Consider the following 21168-nt stretch of genomic DNA (forward strand, 5'->3'; position numbering starts at 1 on the left):
ACAGGAAAAGGCTTCTGGTAGAATGTGTGGTCCTATGGACAGAGGAGTCTGTGCTGGACCAGGTTTGCTGGCAGGACCTGTGAACCCCCAGGTGACCAGAGAGGTCTGTTCGTGAAGAACAGCACCCCAAGCAAGGGACCAACACTGGAGCAGTTCACAAAGAACTGCTGCCTGTGGGAAGGACCCACATTGGAGATGTTTGTGGAGGACTGTCTCCTGTGAGAGGGACCCCGCAGTGGAGCAATGAAGGAGTGTGACGATTCCATCCCCTGTGGATGAAGTAGTGGCAGAGACAATGTGTGATGACCTGAGTGCAGCCCTCACTCCCCATTCCCCTGAGCTGCCGAGGGCTAGGAAGTAAAGAAAATCGGGGGTGAAGTTGTGACCAGGAAGAAGGGAGGGGTGAGGGAAAGATATTTTAAGGTTTATTCCTATTTCTCCTTATCCTACTTGTGACATTAACTGGCAATAAATTGAATTAATTTCCCCAAGCTAAGACTGTTTTGCCCATGACAGTAACAGCACAGTGATTTCCCCATCCTTAACTCACAAAACTTTTGTTCTAATTTCTCTCCCCTGCCCAGTTTGGAAGCTGCAGTGATAGAGTGCCTTTTGTGGCCAGCCAAGGTCAACCCACCACAACTGGGAGCAAAACATACACCAGCCATTTTGTCCTCCATATACACACCACATATACACTTATTCTTCATGACTTGCTTCCTCAAAGACATCTTCAGAGCTGCCACCAACAGCTGGTGCTGATACACCAGCATTTGCCTACAATCAGGCCAAACCAGCAGATATTGTCCCCAGAAAAAAAAGCTGTGAAAATGCACGTATCCCCAGGAAGGCAAAAATTTCTCATCTCCTCTCCAGGAGTCTGTTGGTCTCCTACTCTGCAGACACCCAGTACAAGCAAAGTGCTACATTTCAGCTTCGTGCTTTGCCACAGTGTTGAAATTCTCTTTCCCTCTTTGGACACAGCTTTCTCCAGCTCAAGCACCTTACAATACTCTTTGGCATTTACCCTCCTGCTCCCCAAAGTGTCTTGTTCCTGAGTCACAGCAGAGGACATTGGGAGCACATAAATCCACCAGCATCCCCTAGGAAAATGAAGGATCCTCTAAAAAAAAAGACAGGACTCTCTGGAAAGTCAAAAAACCACAACAATGTCTCCTAGGAAAAATGCAGGTCTGCTTGCTCCAGGGTGCTCTGCTACCCAAGGAAGAACAGAGGCTATGAGCGTAGAGGAGGTGATTGAATTTCTCAGGGTGAGTTTGAGATACTTAAGGCAATCACACACATGTAAGTCTCTCAGCAACAGACTAGAACTGCCTTGATATCAGAGAGTGCAGATGTCCATTCCCAGGTTTGCAGACATCATGCCAGTGGCACCTTCCTTTCTGAAGAGCCACAGCGTGCCATAGACTGAGGTGAGCTCATAGCAGCTTTCTTTAAAAAAAAAAAACCAAACAGGTTCCTTCTAATATAAGTACCAAAATACCAGCTTTATTAGCTCTGGAGTGTTTTGAGACTCTTTTCTCCAAAGAACTTACTAAAACTGAAGTGAAAATGGGGGAGGAGGGGGGGGGGTAGTAATGTGGAGGTTTTCTTGATTCCCAGGAGAAATTGCTTTGCTAATCAACATCCCCCTTTGATAAGGGGACATGAACTGTGGCCAAGACCCTTGTTCTCCTTTTTTTTTTCCTCAATTTCTCCTCTCATCTTTTAACCACACATGCTACACCAAGCGTTCAAAATACTCTGGATAATTACAGCTGTAGTACATCATCCTGGGAGAGAGAAGCATGTTTGCTCTGTGACTTATGCTGGCACAACACCAAGCACACCTATCCAATTACTAAATATTTATTACAAATTTAATAGGAGGTTACAAAAGCAAAATACACCAGAAGAGAAGGCTGGAAGGAAAGGGAAAGTACAATTAAAGGCTGCTGCTGTGTTGCAGCACTCCCAATTTCCATTGTAAGACACTGGTAAATAACCGGGCTTTCCTATGATAAAATCTGATGCTGCTACTCCTAAAGTTGTTGCCTCTAGCAGCTTCCTCATTTCTGCAACTCTCTGTACCACTCCTTCATGTTGGACATGACAGAACATCTGTACCACAGCTGTATTAATATTATCCCTGTAGCTGTCCCTTTTACTGAATGACATGTTTGAGTGATCACGAGATTTAAAAGTGGTTTGGGGAGACAGAAGCTTGTCTTAGATATGCTCACAGGGGGTCAGAGAGGTTAACTTGTGAGAAGGTAGCACAACCTGCTGGATCTGATTCCCTGCTCTTTTTTCCTTCTCCATTTTCTTTGCCCTTTTTCCCTCTCATTTTTGTGTCTCCTCCCTCTCCATTGCATGCCTGTGGGGAAGTGGAACATGGATGTTTGTGAGGGTCATGGCATGGTATGAGCTCTCCAAAAATGCAGTCCTTTTTACTGGCCTACATCTAAGTGCTGCTGATTAATTCTCTTGAGGGCACCTAAATTTAGACCCGCAACTTCCTTTTCCACAGTCCTTCCACACATCCAAGGAGTGTAGCAATATAAACTTACTTATTGTGTACGGGGGAGCACAAGCATTCATCTGTGTCCCCAGAGCTTCTGCAAGAGAAACTATCTAAGGACTGATTTTTGAAGCTTTCATTGCATTTCTACTCTGTCCCTCCTCGGGCCACATTCTCTGACTTTAGGAAGCAAGCAAACCCATATTCCTGAAGGCCAAAGATGTGTCTTCAGTTACTTCCTGGTTCCCCCTGCATTGGTCAAGAGCCATCTATTGGCCACCATCCTATCAAGTGACTCCTGGGTATGACACAGCATATAGCAACTCGTGTAATTTCCTACTTCCCCGCAGTCAACTTGCATACTTTTAACAGCCACTCTCTGGCGTCCTGGGGGAGAGAAATATGTTGCAGTTATGGCCATGAGGAAAGTGGGTGGGAGTGAGGGTACATGAAAAGCTGAAGCCCCCGTGTTTAAGTTTCAGTGTGTGTGGGACAGCTACAGCATTGTTGAGCTAAATACTGAGGCACTCCACAGTTTAGAAGAAGAAGAAGAAAAAAGAAGGAAATAAAAAAAAAATTTAAAAAATAAAAAAATAGGATGCATTTTCTGGGTGGGTAGATTTTTATTTTTCCCATCCAGAGGATCCACACTCCTCTGTGTCATATTTATTATGCACTGTCATGACAGTAATTACTACAGTCTAACAATCAAGCATAAATCACATAAATTATATTACTGTCCAGTTATTTTAGACATTCATACAACAATCCAACAGCAACATTTTGGACTTCAAACTGCTGTATGTCTAAGTACTTGACTATAAGCACAGTAGGAGGTAAACAGCCACAGACAGGATCTGAGGAGAGGGGGGCACGTCTCCTCATAGTTCAAAAAGGGTTTACCCACTCGCATTCACCTACAGAATGCTGCAGTAAGAAATTATTATCTGGGTGAGTTGTTTCCTGCCTTTGCTTGCACTGGCTTCTGCGAGAGCCACGTGACGCTAGACTGAGCCGGGTCACTCTGGAGCTGGATTTTGAAGGTAGTCTGGGCTTCTGTATCATTTTATCCTGCTGGGCAGCAGGTGGCAAAGAAAGGTGCCTTGGCTGATGAGGTTTTCCTGCTTTCCCTTGAGCCAGCAACCACAGCTGCACCTTCTCAAAACCACACATGGCACATGTACCAGCTGCCTCTGTCTGCCACAGGGCACATGGATACAAGAGCAGCAGGGAGCAGCTGCAAAAAAACCCCCAAAAGCTGGCAGAAGCCACCAAGCCCTCATGGTGCTGCTTCTCACCCACAGACATCTTAGCCACCAAAGAAAAAAAAGGGGATGCTCATAGCACCAAATGGGCAGGAGAAGAAGCAGGGAGAGCAGCACCAAAAATGCTTCAGGTAGGCAAAACCAGGCCTGGAAAGGGCTAGGTGGGACAAGACCTGCTGTGATGCAACTGAAGTTGCACCCAGCAAGCAGTGAGAAAAGCAAAGGGGATGCGACTACAGGGCCAGAAAAGAGCCTAGTGATTCTGCAGCTGTAGTAAGCCACACACTTAGTAAACTTGCAAAATACAAACTAAGTTATTTCATCGTCCACCATAAACAAAGTAACATATCAAGGCACATCCTGTTGAGACGGATTGGCACCTGTATCCAAGCTAAACTGCCTTTTGTGTTCTTTCTTCCTTTTATTGAAGAAGTATGTCTTTTACTCAAGACCTACACTAACTCTTTTCATCCTCTATTCAGCTGCATCCCAGAGCAAACCTTCCACAGGCTGATAACCTGGTCGCTGGAGAAACCTGGAGAAACACCCAATTTGTGACACACCAGGCACCAAGTAACCCAAAACCTAGTATCACCTACTCCAAAAGGAAATCTTTCCAGCCCAAGGGAAGGAAAGAAGGACTAGGGCAGCCCTGTTTTGCACTCGTGCAGTCTGTACGGGCAGTGGTGCAGCAGCATGGGGTACAACAAAGGATATCTCCAAAACAGAGAGAAATAAACTCGGTAAATGGGAATTTAACGTTTCACGACAGGTCCCCTCGGCAGGGAAGGCTGAGCTTTTTCTGTGAGGACTCTTTACGGACCCGGCAGAGTCCCTCCAAGAGGGAAACTCCTAGAGATGCTCAGTGACTCGGCTGATTCCAGTGTTTAACCGGGCAGGCGCCGCTCGTGTCGCTGGGCCGTCTGAGCTGCAGAAAGCCCGCACCCCACAGGGAAACGGCGCCCGCTCCGCGCCTTCGGAAGTGGGAAGGAAAACAAGAACGGGAAAAAAGGAGAAAGACTAATTGTTCCCGTGCCTAACTCCTGCCTTCCCGCTCCGCAGAAGCCCCGAAGCGCCCGCACCGTGGGCTGCGCCCGCCCCCACCCCTTCCCGTAAGGAGAGCGGCGCTCCGCGCCAGACAGCGCGGCCCGGCGGGCGGGGCGGGGGAGCCCCGCACTTCCTGCTCAGCGTTACACAGCACTTTTCCAGCCCCCACGGGCTCTCCTTCCTTCTGCCGCTACCGCTGCTGCCTCTCCCAGGCAGCCAGCAGAGATGCACTGCCCACTCCCTGCCTGGGCTGGGCCCGTGCCCTCCGCCCGCTCCCCCCGCCGCGGGGCCCGGCCCGCTCCCCCCTCCCGGCGCTCACGGGGCGGGCAGCGGGGCGGAGGGCGGCGCGGCGCATGCGCGGCGCGGCCCGGGGCATATAAGGGGGAGCCGGGGCGGCGCGGGAGCACTCGGAGATCGGGCGCGGAGTCTCGGCCTCTTGCCTTTCAGCCACCGACCCTCCTTCCCCGGCCGCCACCATGGTGAAGAGTGTGGGCAGCCTGGTGAGTCCGGCGGGCGAGGCGGCCGCGTCCTTTCGCCGCCAGAGGCGAACGTGGCGGGGCGAGCATCCCCTCCCCGGCGGGAGGGTGAGCGGGGCGGGGGCGCTGCCGAGGGGGCAGCTCGGCGAGCGGGGGACCCAGCTCGGCTGCCCCGGGCTCCCGAGAGGCCTTGGCCTGCGGGAGATGGCGGGGAGAGTGCGTGCTCCGCCCGGGCAGGCGGATCCTCCCTGGCGCCTGCGGCGGGAAAGCGGGGAAATCGCGGCGGGGGGCTCGGTCAGACCGCAGGGAGGGGTCGGGTAACTGCGCGACCCGAGGCTTCGGGGCATCGGAAAGAGGAGGGAGATGATGTAATTCCACACTGTGACAGGTTGCTGCTCATCGCCCTTTAAAATCTTAACGAAAAGAGTCTGTTTTTCAAGCGGGTAACAGGGTTCAAACAGAAACCGACGGAGAGGACGTAGTCTTAAGCTGTGCCAAGGGAGGTTTAGGTTGGACATTAAGATGAATTTCTTCACAGGAAGGGTGATTAGATACTGCAGTAGGCTGCCCAGGGAGGTGGTGGAGTCACCATCGCTTGGAGGTGTTTAAGGAAAGTGGACGTGGCACTTAGTGCCATGGTCTAGTGGACAAGGTGGTGGTGGGTCATAGGTTGAACTCGATGATCTCAGAGATCTTTTCCGACGTAATTGATTTTGTGATATAGTACCCTAATTCAGAAATCCCGGCTAGTGTGGAGAGGGCCAGTCGATCTTCTAGTAGAGATTGGCCTAAGTTGTAGTCCGGGGAGGAGTTCATGGAAAACGTGAATCCAGTTTTCTTGACTTGAGAGGACCTGCTAGAGCCCGTTCCCGTACTCAAAAAACAGGAGTTGCTGCCATGAGAAGTATTTCCCTTGCAATGGTGCTGTCTGACGTTTTCAGTATGCTAATGCAGCACGCCACTGTTTGAATGGTTCTGTGAATACAAACACGTCTGTGGCTCTGAGATACAGAATAGTAATAAAGCCTAAGCCAACACTTGGAGAATACCGTGCTGGTGATGAAATAGCATGTGGTCTTGTGCACAGCAGCTGATACGATTGATGGACAACAATAGAGTATTTGTTAGCTGTAACTTATGAACCCAAGTCTCAAAAAATATTCTCCATGCGAACTTAGTGAACTCCTCATTTCAGGAAAGGTCTTGTTGGGCTAGTCTTGCATTTTGAACTTGAAATTTGGTTGATGTGTCAGTTTAATTTCATTTTGAGGTGTCTGTGAGTGATGCTATATGGCATCCAAGTTAGTCATCTAGGCTGTGCTCTTCTACAGTCAGTTCACTTCATAAATGAAAAGCATGTCAGACCTCCCCCACTGGACTATGAAGGTGTTAACATCTTACACATGAGTATACAAACTAACACTTGTGACCCCAGCTCAAAAACCTGTGCATGAAGAAAGCTCTTTAAAATGAATGAAACGCCTTATAATTCAGGTCCTGGAGATGGAATGGTATGTGAACTCAACATGAAAGTGTTGTTCTGGCTCATGCCTTTCCTCCTTTCCTCTTTTTTTTTTTTTTTTTTTATGGTGGTACAGAACGGGCAAACTTTGAGTAAGGTTGGAGGTTTTTGTTATGGGCAGGAACAGCTTAAAAATGGCGAGTCAATAAACCTGGCTTTGGAGGAAGAGCCTGCTCTAAATTAACTAGGCTTCCACTGTCCTCCTAGCTATGAGCATTGATTAATAGTCTGCTGTAGTTTAAAGCACAGTTTTGTTGCTCATCCGTGGAGAGTGCGGACTCAACAGTCATACTGACAACAAGGTTTTAACGTCAGCACCACACTGAGTATTCAAGTACAGTGCAGCTGGGATTTCTGGATTAATTCTGGCTTTCAGTAAAGCAGGTTTGTATTCTTCTCTGATACAAAGGGGAAAACCCGTTCTTCAACTATCTGCAAGAGCTTCTGTGAGTGATGTCTGTAAAGCAAGGTGGACCTGATGGCTAGCTGGATGTGGCCCCTTTCCCCTCACACCTCTTCAGAACCTGACTAGTTTCTGAAAAATGGTTACTTTCAGGGTGGTCCCTCTGCAGTCCCTGCTAGGGCACAGGAGCAGTACTTCGGATGGTTTGTATGTGTCATTGAGATGTGTCAGTACTTGTAAGGGGGTTTGCCTGTGGAACATAATGCCTCTACAGCAGAAGCTAATGGGGTGTGTAAACTTAAAAAGCTGATGCTTCCAAAGCTTTCCTCTTTGTACTAGATGCCTCTCTTGTTATTTAAATTAAAGGAAATACTGAAAAGTTGCAGCTTCAGCTACAGGTGATAGTTCTAGAAGTGGTATCTGCTAGGGAGTTCAGGCAGTTGAACCTTCAGTCTATTTGTGCTAGCTTCTGTATTTACAAAAAGAGAACCCCTGAATTACATAGTAACCAATCAGCTGATGAATAGGTTAATCCAAGTTCAAGGGTGATTTGATATGAGTTAAAAAGACTGTTTATAACTAAGTTTTAATCAAATCTGCCAGATAGCATGGACCTATTTTACCTGTTGCTGAGGGCAGGAGACTCCTTTCAGCACCATCTGTGGCTAGCAGCCTCCATTTGGAGGCATTACCTGGTGCTGGGAATCTCTGATGCACTTGAGGCTTTCATTATTAGAGCTTTTTCTCTTGCTTGGCCCTTGGCAACAGATGCCTGCTACCAACGTGTTTGCTGAATGCAGCATGTGCTTTTCTGCTGGAGGACAATACAAGCCAAATGAGGTCTTGCCTGTGCACAGGGAGGTTGTAGTTAAATGTTAAAGGAAAAAAAAAAAGACAAAACTAACCAGCTGGCTAGCTGAGATTTGCCCCAGTAAAAGGGAGAAATTGCTGGTTAACAAAGCTGTAAGATCCTCTAATAGTGTCACAAAATGGTCTCGTGATGGGAGGTTCCTGTTTGGTAACTGATTATTTGTTTTTTCGTATGAGAACTTGTAACTTCACAGTTAACACAAAAGACAACTATGGAAGTCAGTTGAACAGGTCAAGCATCTTCTTTTGCCCTTCTACTGTGTTCTTTCCTCCAGGGAAATTAAATTTTATGGCAAAACTTTCAGAACTTCTCAATAGTTCTAATATTTTTTAACTTGGAAGGGTAACACCTTCAGACCCAGCATCTCTTTTCACTCCCACAGCAATTTTAGCTGACACTAGAGATGACTTGCAGGGTGACATCTGATTTTTAGTCAGGACCAGGTCACCGGTGGTGAAAAGTGTGTGACCGACTGTAGTTATCATGCCTTCCCACTTTTCTCTGTATTCTGTGCAGTAGCAAACCTGAGGTGTGTGGCCCTATGAAGAACACATCCCAGGGCTGGGCTTCCTTTTTCAGAATACAGTAATTATGTAGCTGGTCAGAAGACATGAGGTTAAAAGAGGATGGTCTCACTGGCAGGTGCAGAAAGTGGAATCAGTAAAGAGCTGGTGATGTTACAGTGCAGAGGGGTGAGAAGCTATACTGAAAATCAGTAGTAGGATTTCAAGGCCAAAATAGTGAGGTTTAACTGAGGACCTTATTGTGTAAGTAGTTGCAGGGAACAGCTACCATGGATTGCTGTATACAGGGATATTAAACACTGTTTGTGGGAATGGGATGCTTCTGGAATTGGGGCACAGGAATGCATACTATGTCAGTACAGGAGTGGGGTGATGTAGGGAGGCAGGAAAAGTTAACTGTTCCTATTTCTTTCAGAATAAGAGTAGGTGGTGTGCAGTGTTACTACTCATCGTGTAGCAGAGTAGACTGTGACTGTCCAAGATGCAAGGATGGAAGAACCAACGTGGATGGAGCCTTTGACTCTGAAGAGAGCTGCATGGGGAGGGGAAAAGTCTGTTAACAGGGAGACATAATAATTCTCGGGGAAGTTATAGGAAGTTGTGAAGATTTTCACATAGAATTGATTATGTGTAAGAATGCTTATGCAGGAATCTGCTTGCTTGTTAAATATACTCATGTCCAGTTTGACTGTGTGCACTTTCAACTCCTCACCTGCATGGTATTCTTTAATGGGAGGAATAGCCTACTAGAATCAGGTGTTGACTTATTGTGATTGATTGCAGAAGCTGGTATTACTTAGCTCCTGCACTGCAAAACAAACTACTGTGTGTATCTGGGAGCAACCACATTGTTTTCAGTTAGCTGTTGCTGATAGAACTCCAGCAGCTTGGTCTGTTCAGCTAGGGGAGTACAGCAGCTGTCTTTTATATATATGATTTGAGATGAAGTTTATATCAACAGCTCTCCTGAAGCTTGACTGCCCTGAGAACAAAAGTTTAAATTCGTTGAAGTGGCTTGTAATTTCTTTGAAAAAGAGACTGTCAGGAAGTAGCTGATCAGCACTTTCTGCTTCTGCATGAGATACTTGTTTGCCTCTTGATAGCATGCGAGCATTTATTGCTTTTAACATCTTTCATTTCTATTAAAATATCCACTTTTTGACCAGAAAACATGAGTAATGGCATGTAAGGATGCTGAATTTCAAGGAACGTTGTCCAGAAATGATTGGTGTGACTAAGTGCAACACACAGACCTGAAGACTCTGAATTAAGTTCTGGGTGTTTACTTCTGCAGACTGCATGTATAGCATTGCTTTGGCTAGTGATGTTGCATGTGGGTTCACTTGGCAAAATAAATAAAATAACTGTCTTGTGACCTTGCTTTGGAAAACATGCTGTACAGTAAGCCATTGATTGGAAAAAACATCAAACTGGAGGAGTGTACAAAGGTTTGTGTCTGTGTCCTTTTCCAATTCTGCAGAGGAAAGTCTGTCCCAGAAGAAAATTAAAGTCTTCCTTCCAAGACAGAAACGAGAAAATGGATTATTAAAAACTCTAAAGGATAAGACAGCGCTGTCAGAGCTAAGCATTGTAACTAGAGAATTTCTAGCTTATGTTTCCACAATTCAGTGAGTTAGACAGAGCATTGTGGTCATTTTCTCATTTAAGACTTATAGGACACGGATTGATGCTAGCACTGATGAAAGCAATTCATAGTGAAGCACTTACATGATGGCACAAATAACCCAGTTAAGTGTTTAAAGAGCTACCATAATGTGTTAGGGCTGAGAGCTAGCCACCATTTGGATTAGTCTATATCCTTTAGGAAAGGAGGGGGAAATTATGTGTGATTTTTTTTTGTTTGTTTGTTTGTAGACCGAATTTGAGGCAGAACTGAAATCTGCTGGTGAGAAGCTTATTGTAGTCGATTTCTCTGCTACATGGTGTGGACCATGCAAAATGATCAAGCCCTTTTTCCATGTAAGTAGTTTTTCTGTTTTTATTTCTGCATTAAATTGCATATAAATTTCTTTGTGTTGCTTGACAATAACATGGAAAAGAGTTTCTTTTGCCATGTGTGATTGCCAGCATTTTCTGGAAAAGGGAGAAGTTGCAGAAGTATCTACTTTTCAGACTATCGGTTTAAGTAGACTGACCTTTAATATAGCTGGGAGCTAAAATGTGGTTTAGCTTCTGCTGTCCTAATGCTTACATGAATTTCAGGTCCATAGGGATCTGCCACTTGCATTGCCTCAAGAGTGGGATACAGAGAGGAAATGATGCTTATCCTTCTGTACACAGTTATGAAATTAATCCAGCAGTGTTTAGGTGGCAATATTATCTCCTGGTAAAGTATAAGATAGGCTATATCATCTTCTGATGATCAGCTGAAGGCTGCAAAAGCAGGCTTTTCACCTATGTCTTGGGATATTTGAGTCTTTATGGGGAGTATGTTTGAAGAAGTCTCACCAGGCTTCTCCAGAAAGAATCTGGAGCAGAAAAGGTTTTTGCTCTGGTCAGGAAAACAGCTGCTTTAAGGTAACAAGGCGTATTTCAATGGGGGGGTTAAGCAGCACCAGCCTTACCATGTATATGAATGTGTCTTTTAAAAGAAAGTTTTCCTGGAACAATGTAACTGCATAGTTTTTTATTTATTTCATTTCAGAGCTTGTGTGAGAAGTATGGCGATGTGGTGTTCATAGAAATTGATGTGGATGATGCCCAGGTAAGGTCTGGGGTTGTGCTGAGGGAGTTCCACACAAGTGACAAAGGAGAACTCTCTTTGAGATGTCCTCACACATACTGAAACGAAACAAGAGATTACTTAAACTTAAAAATGAGACATAGGGCTTTAGCAGGAAAGGATTTTTTTTTTTTTTTTTTTTTAGAGAACAGCAGAACAAACTGCCTGGGCTATCAGAACACTTGAAGTCCTATTGCATGTGTTAGATAACTTGGGAACACTGGCCTTTTACTTTGGGAGGGAGTGTTAGTCTAAGGCCTTAAGCTGCTTTGATGCAATCTTCCCTAAACCTACTGGTTCAGAACTGTCTGGTGGTCTGTCTTGTCTCTCCACTGGTGTTTGGACTGTTTCCTCTTTCATTAAAAATGAAATTAAATCTTGAATTAAGTGCAATAAAATGTCTGCTGTATTGCAATTCCAGCAATATCAAATAGGGACTTGAAAAATATCAGGTTAAAGCACAAGAGTTGCCATAGGGCTTTTGAGCCTTACAGTCACATCTGTTTTGATGCAGAGGGCTGTTTTTTTCTAGAGTATAGGTACAGGCTTGGTTTGGTATTGCGTGAATTAAATGTTGAAGAGGGGATCTTTGAGGTTTACTTCAAGGAGATGTTAGCACTGCCCTGGTTTTGCTGGTGAGCGACTAATAAAAGTGCTTTTGTTTTATCTTGAGCAGTAGTAGCTTTGCCCTATCACCTAAACAGAAGTAAGGTAGTGGATTTTTTAATTTAACATCCTTGAGAACATTGGGGTTTTTGTCTCTTCCAGGATGTTGCTTCACACTGCGATGTGAAGTGCATGCCAACGTTCCAGTTCTACAAGAATGGAAAGAAGGTAGGCTCTTCTCTTTTGGAAATGCAGCAGGCAAACTAAGCACTTGAAAGAAGACTGGGAATAGTCTGCTGTCCCTTGATAATGTCTCTGGGGCACCACTAGCATTTAAACACTCCTGAGAGCAAGCAAGTTCACCTTAGCACCACATCAAATGTAACGTGGGCCGGCAGTGGACTGGTGATCCACACTGTATTGTTCACAGGTAGTGAACTGAACTAGTGTTACAGGTCAAACTTACAGGCAGAGCTTCATCAGAGATAGTGGGGTGACATGTCTTGTTTAAGACTGCTGGTCTGTCTGCCTAGCACCCTGCTTTTTACTTCAGGAGTATTCTCCAGTGCAGCTCCTATTCAAGCAGAGACATAACTACAGGTGCCTATGGAATCCCACCCAAACAAAAGTCTCTAACCTGATTGAGATTATATACAGCAAACAACTGTTTGGATTATTTCACATGGAGTCTGTGAAGTAACCTGTGAAGGTCCTGTCCCTGTCAGGGGACTGAGGAGATCTCTTGTGCCTACTGTGCCAAGAGGTGGATGAGGTGGGATGCAGATCATGCTCTGACAGCATAGTGCAGAGTAGTTTGAATAGCTCTCTGCCTGAACTCAAGAATTGTGGAGGTAAATGTGTTTTCTTAGGTTTTTGGTTTGCCAAGTAAGCAGAAGGCAGGCTTTTCCAAAGTAAAACAATTCTTGGGTGTAAGTTCTGTGACTGAAAATAATGGAATTGCACCTCAGAGAGTGTCAGATGTAGGGTGACCTTCAGTTTAGTATGGGGCCAAGTCATGACTAATTATGACCCTTTGACAGTTCTCTTAGGGTGAACTTCCACAACTTCCTGATGTAATTGAGATTAGTGTGACAGTCTGTGTGTGGCTTTTTGTATCAAGCAAGCAGTTTCAAGGCCTGTAGTGTAGTTCTGCTCTGTACCTTGAGTCCCTCTTGGTACAGGAACGCAGCTGCTGTTTTTGAGACATGAATGTTGCCTTTCTCTTTTTGCCATGGATGCTGCAAGAAGGACAGTTGTCACAGGAGAAGCCAGGCTCAGGGATAGGTAATTTGGAACAGTGCTTCCAGAATTGGATGGGTAGGGTCCTGAGCAGCACAAGGTAACTTTGAGCAACCTTTGATAAGTGGTGACCTTCAGAGTCTCTTCAAGACTCTATTTGAGTCTTATACAACATTGATTCAGGATCAATGGTAGTCTGGAAGTGATGGTTGACAGGCTTTTGTCTCAACTTTTGTGTGAGTTGAGTGGGGAATAAATAGATGAACATCTGCAAAATACTCCCTGTTTCAAGGCTGGAAAAAATTTTAGTCATAGCAGAGTTAAATAGATGTGTATGTGACTGGATGCTATGCAACTAAAGTTATGAAGCACTGAATGCAACAGTTCTAAAAATCAATCTCTCATTGCAGGTGCAGGAGTTCTCTGGGGCCAATAAAGAGAAGCTGGAAGAGACCATTAAAAGTCTTGTCTGATCTCCAGCCATGGAGACAGTGAAGCATGACTGCTTCGGCTAAATTATAGCCTGTAACTTTTCTACTTTAAAAAACAAAAACCCCAAAACAAGCTAGCTACATTAAGTGGTGGAAACTATCCTCTTGATCTATATAAATGAATACAATAAAGTGTAAATTCTTCACTTTTGGATATTGCTGTGTGTTTCAATTAAAATTTGAGGGATTTCATAATATCAATAAGGTGTCACTTTTGCTATGTTAAAGGAGTATTCTGTGGATACAAAGACTTTTGTCAAAGACAAACTGATCTATTGCTGGGGGTGGAAAATTGTGTTGCATGAGATAGCAATGACCATTGCTTTAGGAGAAGTCTGTTTCCTTACTCAGATGGTAGTCACCAGACTATAATCTGGTTTACAAAAAGAGAAATGGGAGTCAGAGAAAAGAGGGCAGTCACTGAGTGCAATAAGTTTTCTTTTGTTTCCTCTTTTTAGTTAAAAGACTCTCTTAAAATTAAAAAGTTTTTCAAGCTTATTTCAGACTTCAAAGCTAAAACTTGTCTTTCCAGTGCATAATACCAATCTTACCATGGAAGTGCAAAGTAGGAGCTGCTGCCTTTTTGCCTTTTCAGTTTTGCCTTGCCATTGGTGTATGTTCTGGTTCTGTTAGTAACAAAGTGTGTTTAGTCTGAGTTGGGCTGCTTTCTTCCTAGGCAGTAGTCTGGAACAAATGACTGAAGTAAAATTTGCAATGGCTTAAGCTCAAGAGAATTTAGATTTGTATTTTCTCATATCAAATAATTTTCACTTGATTGCACTGCTGCATTCTTAGAACATGCTGGACACTGTGTTGAACAGTGAACTGGACTCTGTGGTCTTCAAACCTGAATCAAACTGTCTAGAGGAATGCTGAATTGCCAGCCTTTGTATACCTGCCATTCACCCACTCTTGGGACTGTTACCAAGCAGAACTGCTGTGCTTTTTCCACGGTATAAAAACGGCTTCCTTGCTGGCTTGGGTGTTGTCCTGTACAAGAATTCAGTAAGTAGGGGAGCAGGGCTGTAGCTAGCAGCTATCCTGATGCTGTGGGTAGGGCTTGGTGAGCGGTGCTGCTCATTAAGTATCACTCACTGAAAAGTGAGACTTCCTGCTGCATATGCAGATGTGGAATGAGTGAGCCTCTTTGTGGTAGTGAGCTCACCTGTGACTCAGCCTGACACTCAGTTCACAAGCATGCATGAATTTCTTCATGGCTCTTTAAGTTTCAACAGGGGAGCCTTCAAAAGCTCGTTGTATACCTTCCCAATTAGAAACAAGATTTTTCTAGTCCAAGAAGTGACCACACCCTTTATTTGAGGATGAGCTATCAAGGATCTTCTTGGATTAAGCTCTAGGTTGTGATTATGCAATGAGAAGATCATGCAAAATGTTCTCCATACAGCTCTGGCTATTTGACTAAGAGGAGTGCAGCTCTGTGTTTGAATGGCTGTTCACAGGTAAGGGGGAAATCACTACCCCAAGTGGTGTCATGGACTGACTTGTGAGGAGGGAATAAAATGAAGCTGGTGCAAGAAAAACAAGCACTGCTTTTGAAAGCAATTTCTGCATGGCTGACTTAGTCCCTCTGGGCAGTAGCTGGCAGAAAGAAAGGTTTAAACAATTTTTTCTGCTGAAAGTTCCATGTGCAGTTCAGTAGGAGGCCCCAGCACTACTTCTTCCTTAAGAAATGAAGATGCTTGAGTGAGCTGCAACAGAAAATATTTCTACTGAGGTGAGGACAGACCAGGTTGTTGCCTATTACAACAAGGGAAAGGTGTAGTCAATGGGACATCACTACTTGTGTGTTGAGTTTAGCATTTTGTTTACTTTCTTAATAAGATGCTACTCTGTAGTAGCTTTGGAGAATCCAGGTGACAGTGACTTCAAGTCATGGTTGAGAAGACCAAAACACCTGGGATAGCTCTTGTGCTGAAATGAGGGTGCAAAGCAGTTCTTACAAGGGCAGTGAGTTCAGCTTCCTGTGCTGCAGTACCTTCTCATCCTGAGAACTGGCATGTAAGTATGCTGTGATGAAAGTAACTTGCACAGCCTTGTTTGAAAGGGGTTCTGTAAGGCTTGGCTCTTTGAGGAGTATGCAGTGAGAATGCCTGTGTTAGGTAAACCTTTGCTTTAAAGGAAATAGCAAGAGCATGCTCTTAAAATACATAGTTATGCCAGAAATTGTGTTTGAAGTTGATCCTTGTCATTATGGGTGATGGAAAGAAAAGCCTATGCTTTGTTCTGGTTATGTGTAAGGAGCTTCACTTCCTACAGCAACAGTGCCTGTACTGGGAGGAGAGAACCCCAGTTCGGGATGGGACCTGGACTGAGTCTCTTAACAGGCAAAGACAGGGCGTGTCAGCCTTTAACAAAGCCTAGGTATAGCAAATAAACGTTGTGTCCTAAATGGAACGGGTATGACTATCCTTGCTAAACCCTTGGACTATATATGTCCTGCCATGTGGGTATTAAGTAATAATAGATAGCTCAGTGGGTACATTTTTTCACAAAGAAAAACAAAGATGTGAGACCACTATTGCCATGTGCCAGACAGTAGCACAGCATTCACTCTTTCATTAAACCCTGAGCTCTGCTGCTTGCATGAACAGAACTGGCTGCTTCAATCATCTGAAAAGATGCCTTTTAGTGGGAAGTGATGGATGGCCAACTGACTTGAATGTTTGGAAAACTTGATGTACATAGCAGAAAAGAAAAAACATAGAAAGGTTTCTTCTGGAAGTAAGGATTTCAGGAAGAAGTTCTCCCCTCAGGCAATGACTGCAGTCTTTATCATTTGGCTATTACATGGGTGGGATCTGTGCCTTGCTGTCAAACAAGCAGAGCAAGATGTTTTTGTCTACAGGCCTGTTGCATAGCTTGGTTATAATGGGCTGGCCAATAAGAAGTACTTCCTTGAACACAAGCAATTAGAATACATAGCTGGAATAATTAGACTTTATGAGAGAGTACTAACTATAATGAAAGGAAGGGCCAAGGGGTCACAGTGAGTGGACAAGTGCACTGTGTGTGATTACACTGCAGTGAAATAGTGACACTCCTTTAGTCCATCTATGACTTCTGAATTGGCTGTTGTGCACTTGGGGAAGTGCATGTCATGCACTTGGGATGCTTAACCACCCACACCTTTCTTCTACATGCAGCAGTCAACCTAACTTCAACTCTAACTAGCCATCTGCCTGTCATTCTTACCTGACCTGAATGAAGTTAGAATTTGATTCCCCTCTGGAGTTATTCGAATAAGAGTGGTGGTGATTATTTTAATGTTTAAATTCTTAACTGTTCAGTCATCAAAACTAGCTGGATCTACCAAGCTAAAAATTGGCTTTTATTGTTTTACCAATGCCAAAAAATTGTGGCATAGCAGCTCCTCTGTGCTGTGCTCTGTTACATGCAAATTTAATCACCCAAGGAATTGGCCTGAGGAACATGCTGCTGAAATCCTTGCTGGACTAACTCTGTAGTACAGGTCCCTGGCCTTGGGTGAAGGGTGGGAGAGTTTGATTGATGAGGTGACCTTGGCTGGCTGCCCCTCTTATCACCACACGATCTGCACTACCACACCCCTTTCCATGTCCCTGCAGAACAAGGAGAGAAAAAGGCAGAAAAGCTCTTGGCTCAAAATTAGCACAAGGGGATCAATCTGCAATTAAAAACGGACTTGACTTGGGGAAATTAATTCATTGCAATTAAAAAGAGTATGATAATAAAAAATGCAAACAAATCTACAATCTACACTCACCTTCCTCTATCCTTCCCCTTGTTCCCAGACTTGGTTTCAGTTCTGGCTCTTCCACCTCCTTACCTGAGTGGTTCAGGGGATCATCATCCTTCTCTCTCCTACTCTTCTGGTACAGTGTGTGGTCCATGGGAGACAGTTCTTTGGGAGACTGTTCTGGTGTGACACAGGTCCTCCTAGGAAACCTGTTCCAGCATAGGCTCGTTTCCACAGGCCAGAAGTCCTGCCAGGAGCCTGTTACTCTGTGGGTTCTCCACTGGGTTGCATCTTCCTTTGGGCATATCCTCCTGCTCTGGACATAAGCACCTCCACTGTGGACCTCCATGGGCTGCCTGCCTCCCTATGGTCTTTACCACAGCTGCAGGGCAATCTCTGCTCCAGCCTGGAGTATCTCTTCCCCCTCCTTGTTCACTGACCTGAAGTTGTCTTATAAGATGCTTTTTCTCATGTGCTCCTATTACTCTCTCTCTGCTGCTGTAGTGTAGCACCTTTTTTTTTTTTTTTTTTTTTTAAATTCTCAAATATCACAGAGGGTTAAGCTTTGACCAGTGACAGGTCCCTTTTGGAGTGGGTTGTCATTAGCTCTGTCTGATGTGGTGGCAGCTTCTGGTGCTGTCTCACAGTAGCCACCCCTGAGGCCTTCCAGTACCAAAACCTTCCTATATGAAACCTCGTACGTTGACAGGCTGGCAGTAGGCAGTGCAGGACAGATTGGGCAGGGGCTTAGCAGGTACGAAGTTTGTGTGTTTCATCTGAAGCAGTAACTGAGTATCAACTCTACCCCAGCTGCTGAAGTCTTTATCTGTAGGTCTTCCTCAGTCAGAAGACCAAGCATGAAACTATGACAGGAATAGTGATAAGGAGCTCAGGTGTTCTGCTCAGGTTAACAGAGTGGAGGTTGAACCATACTGTGGCATCCTTATTTTTAATGGAGGTTTCATGCAGATGAGAGGTATACCCAGCCAGATGCCTCTGGATTTGGTAAAGAAGCACTAGATGAGTTTGAGGATCTTGCAGAAGTCTTTCAGAGATGATGGGGAAGGGCATCCACATAGAATGCAGTTTTTCCTCCTCTGTGGAGGGAAAGCTGAGATGGCCCAGGTTGGTAGACAGAAAAGGTGAGAAATACATGGGAGCTGCATGAAGTCATATCTCTAACTGCTGCTGACCAACACAAATTTGTGACACGCAGATCTCCACAAGGTGGCTGTGACTGTCTGTGGGGTTTTGCAAGGTTTGATATGCACACAGGTAACCCCAGGCACCAGGCTGTGGCTAGTTTTAAAGAGAATTTATTTTAACAGTCAAGAACACTGCAATGTATGTATCTAATGAGCAATACAGCTGGCTGAAAATGAGAAAATGGAAACTTTTTTTTTATAACAACACCTTTCATACGTGCAATAAAACCCCAGCGTGAGATTTTCCCATGTGCTTTGTGGCCTGCCTGGCCCTCCTGTGGGAGCCTCCAGGCATGTCTGTGAGAATTTTATCATTTATAGCAAGTGCTACCTCTCAGCAGACAAGCAAAGAGAACATGTACAGCATCCCGCATGAGCACAAGTTCCTTCCTATGTTAAAGCTTTTGCCTGGCAGCAAAAGTTTCCTTGAACAGGTGCAAAGCTCTCCCTCCTCACTATTTCTCCCAAAGGTCTTCTGCTCCTGCAGTTTTATACATGTATATTTATACACAGTCAAGCTCTAGGAATGCCTTGTACTTGTACCTGACAGCACTGGGGTGACAGTAGTACCTCTAGGTAAGGGGCTAGAGGGGAATGCACGGGGAATGGTGAGTTCCTACTGTCCTCATGGCACCATCTGCCTGGCTCACAGGAGTTGGTGCATCTGTGCTGGATGTGGCAGAGGTGTGAACAGACCCCAGGGGGTGGAGAAGCCAGGCATTACCTCCAGCTGCATACAAGGAAGAAGAGTTTTAGACCAGGCTTGGGTAATCTTCCCTCCATTTGAGTCAGTCTGTGGCATTTCCTCAGGGAGACAATGAAGTCTGGTATTTCACCTTTCTTTGCACCTGTTTCTAGTTCTTCTGAGAGAGCAGCCTGGGGGAGAGCAAGGACCTGTAGTACTCTCAGTACATGAACAGTAGCTGAAACTGTGAAGCCTGCTGATAAGGGAAATGCAATGGGCAGTTTTAGCACCACTTAACAGGACTGCTCCAAAGGCTTTCAGCTTCCTAGGAAGCTGAGCCCACACTGAGATAGTGGTGAGGTACTGACAGGGACAGGAGGCATCTCTCAGCATTGTAGTTAATGGCCAGCAGCAAGCTAAGCTGTGAGGGACCCATCCGGAGCTGATGATGAGAGAAATGAACAGTTACAGGCTGGGGTCATGGGAGCAACGTCAGAGCAAAGGATGTGAGATATGTTTTACTTCAGTACAAGCTGCAGCAGAGGTGGTGGCAGATTTAAGGTTCCATTTGATTCATGTGGGGAACAGATCTCATATGAGAATGGATGCTGTGGCTGGGCCATGTTGTCTTGTGACCCATCCTGAAGGACCATGAGAGAAGCTCAACAAAGCAGCAGCACACTCCAGAAAGAGCTCCCTGTTTTCTGCAACCCTCAGCCCTTTGCAACAAGTCCCAGGGCCTCCTGAGGCCACCTTTGGTGTGGCAGGCCATGGTAAACTCTTCAAGGCTGGTCCCCACTGTGGCCTGAACTCAGACAGGTTGTTGCCATGAGCCCCAGCTTGCCATTGCTTAGGAACAGGGCACAAAAGTTGCATATTTATTAGCCTGCAACACCTCCAATCTAGAGACTGATCCATTTTGCACAGGAAAGCATAAGGCATTAAGCAGTTAACCACTACCCTAGAAATAATGCTATGTGTAAATGAAGAGCTATTTAGCCAACAGATGATGAAGCTTGCAGCTGTTTACGTTGAAGATTATTAAATAAACTCTTCCTCTTCCTCTCATATATTATACCCTCAATGAACTGGGATAACAATCCCACTGTCAAGCCTACTTGTGAAGAATAACTTAAGTAGTGGCACAAACATGGCCATGCGGACTTAAGGAAAGCAGCACAAAAAGACCAGAGATGACTATCAACACAACCCCAGCTGCAGGGTGACTGAAGAATGGGCACTGCATCCTGGGCAGAGCTGACACCCTTTTCATCTTTGTTGATGGCGATGTGCTGTAGTGCTGGGGAGGACCTAGTCCCAGGTAATCCCTTGCACAGCTTCTGATAGCCACCAAGAGCTCACTCTTTCCCAGAAAGCCTTTAAGCTCAGCTGCAGAGTGATAGCGTTAGAGGAAGGGGTAGTTGGCAGACAGCCGCTCTCAGGCCTTGTGCAGCTGTTGGAGGACAGACCAGACTCAATGGTACTACCCATGCTCTGCCTCTAAAAGCACCCATAGCCATGCACTGGCAGAAAAGGCCTATCCCAGCAACACAGCACTGTGCCTTTGCTCTGCACTGGGCATTGGCACCTTGTTCAACTTCAATACAATGACTGTACTCACAGGGCTAGCAGTGAAGAGAGATCTTCATCCTACTTTTTAGTACTACCTTTTTATTTTCAACAAGAATTCAGGTATTGCTCCATGAACTTTAGAACTTCAGTGACAACCAAGCTCACAGTGAGAAACCACTCTAAGATCTCCAGACAGTGCCAGACAATGAGGGGTATTATTTTTTGTCATTATTTATGTGGTGCTGTTCCTCGTATGTAAGAG

The 21168-nt window shown here is 45.1% G+C and overlaps 1 protein-coding gene across 1 annotated transcript; it reads left to right on the forward strand.

Moving 5' to 3' along the window:
* Positions 1-5191: 5191 nt before the first annotated feature.
* On the forward strand, positions 5192-13854 carry LOC126647296 (thioredoxin). Its single transcript, XM_050329417.1, has 5 exons — positions 5192-5333; positions 10505-10609; positions 11295-11354; positions 12141-12206; positions 13628-13854. The coding sequence occupies exons 1-5, from the start codon at positions 5310-5312 to the stop codon at positions 13688-13690; spliced, it is 318 nt and encodes a 105-aa protein (XP_050185374.1). The 5' UTR covers positions 5192-5309; the 3' UTR covers positions 13691-13854.
* Positions 13855-21168: the final 7314 nt, after the last annotated feature.

This window comes from Myiozetetes cayanensis, unplaced genomic scaffold (genome assembly GCF_022539395.1).
Source record: "Myiozetetes cayanensis isolate MyiCay16 unplaced genomic scaffold, myiCay2020 scf4, whole genome shotgun sequence".
NCBI classification, from domain to species: Eukaryota; Metazoa; Chordata; class Aves; order Passeriformes; family Tyrannidae; genus Myiozetetes; species Myiozetetes cayanensis.

Excerpts from the sequence above, each read along its gene's own strand:
- LOC126647296 (XM_050329417.1), top strand. The coding sequence starts at position 5,310 with ATGGTGAAGAGTGTGGGCAGCCTG. Across the intron at positions 5,334-10,504 it reads TGAAGAGTGTGGGCAGCCTG|ACCGAATTTGAGGCAGAACT; the intron begins GTGAGTCCGGCG and ends GTTTGTTTGTAG. Across the intron at positions 11,355-12,140 it reads TTGATGTGGATGATGCCCAG|GATGTTGCTTCACACTGCGA; the intron begins GTAAGGTCTGGG and ends TGTCTCTTCCAG.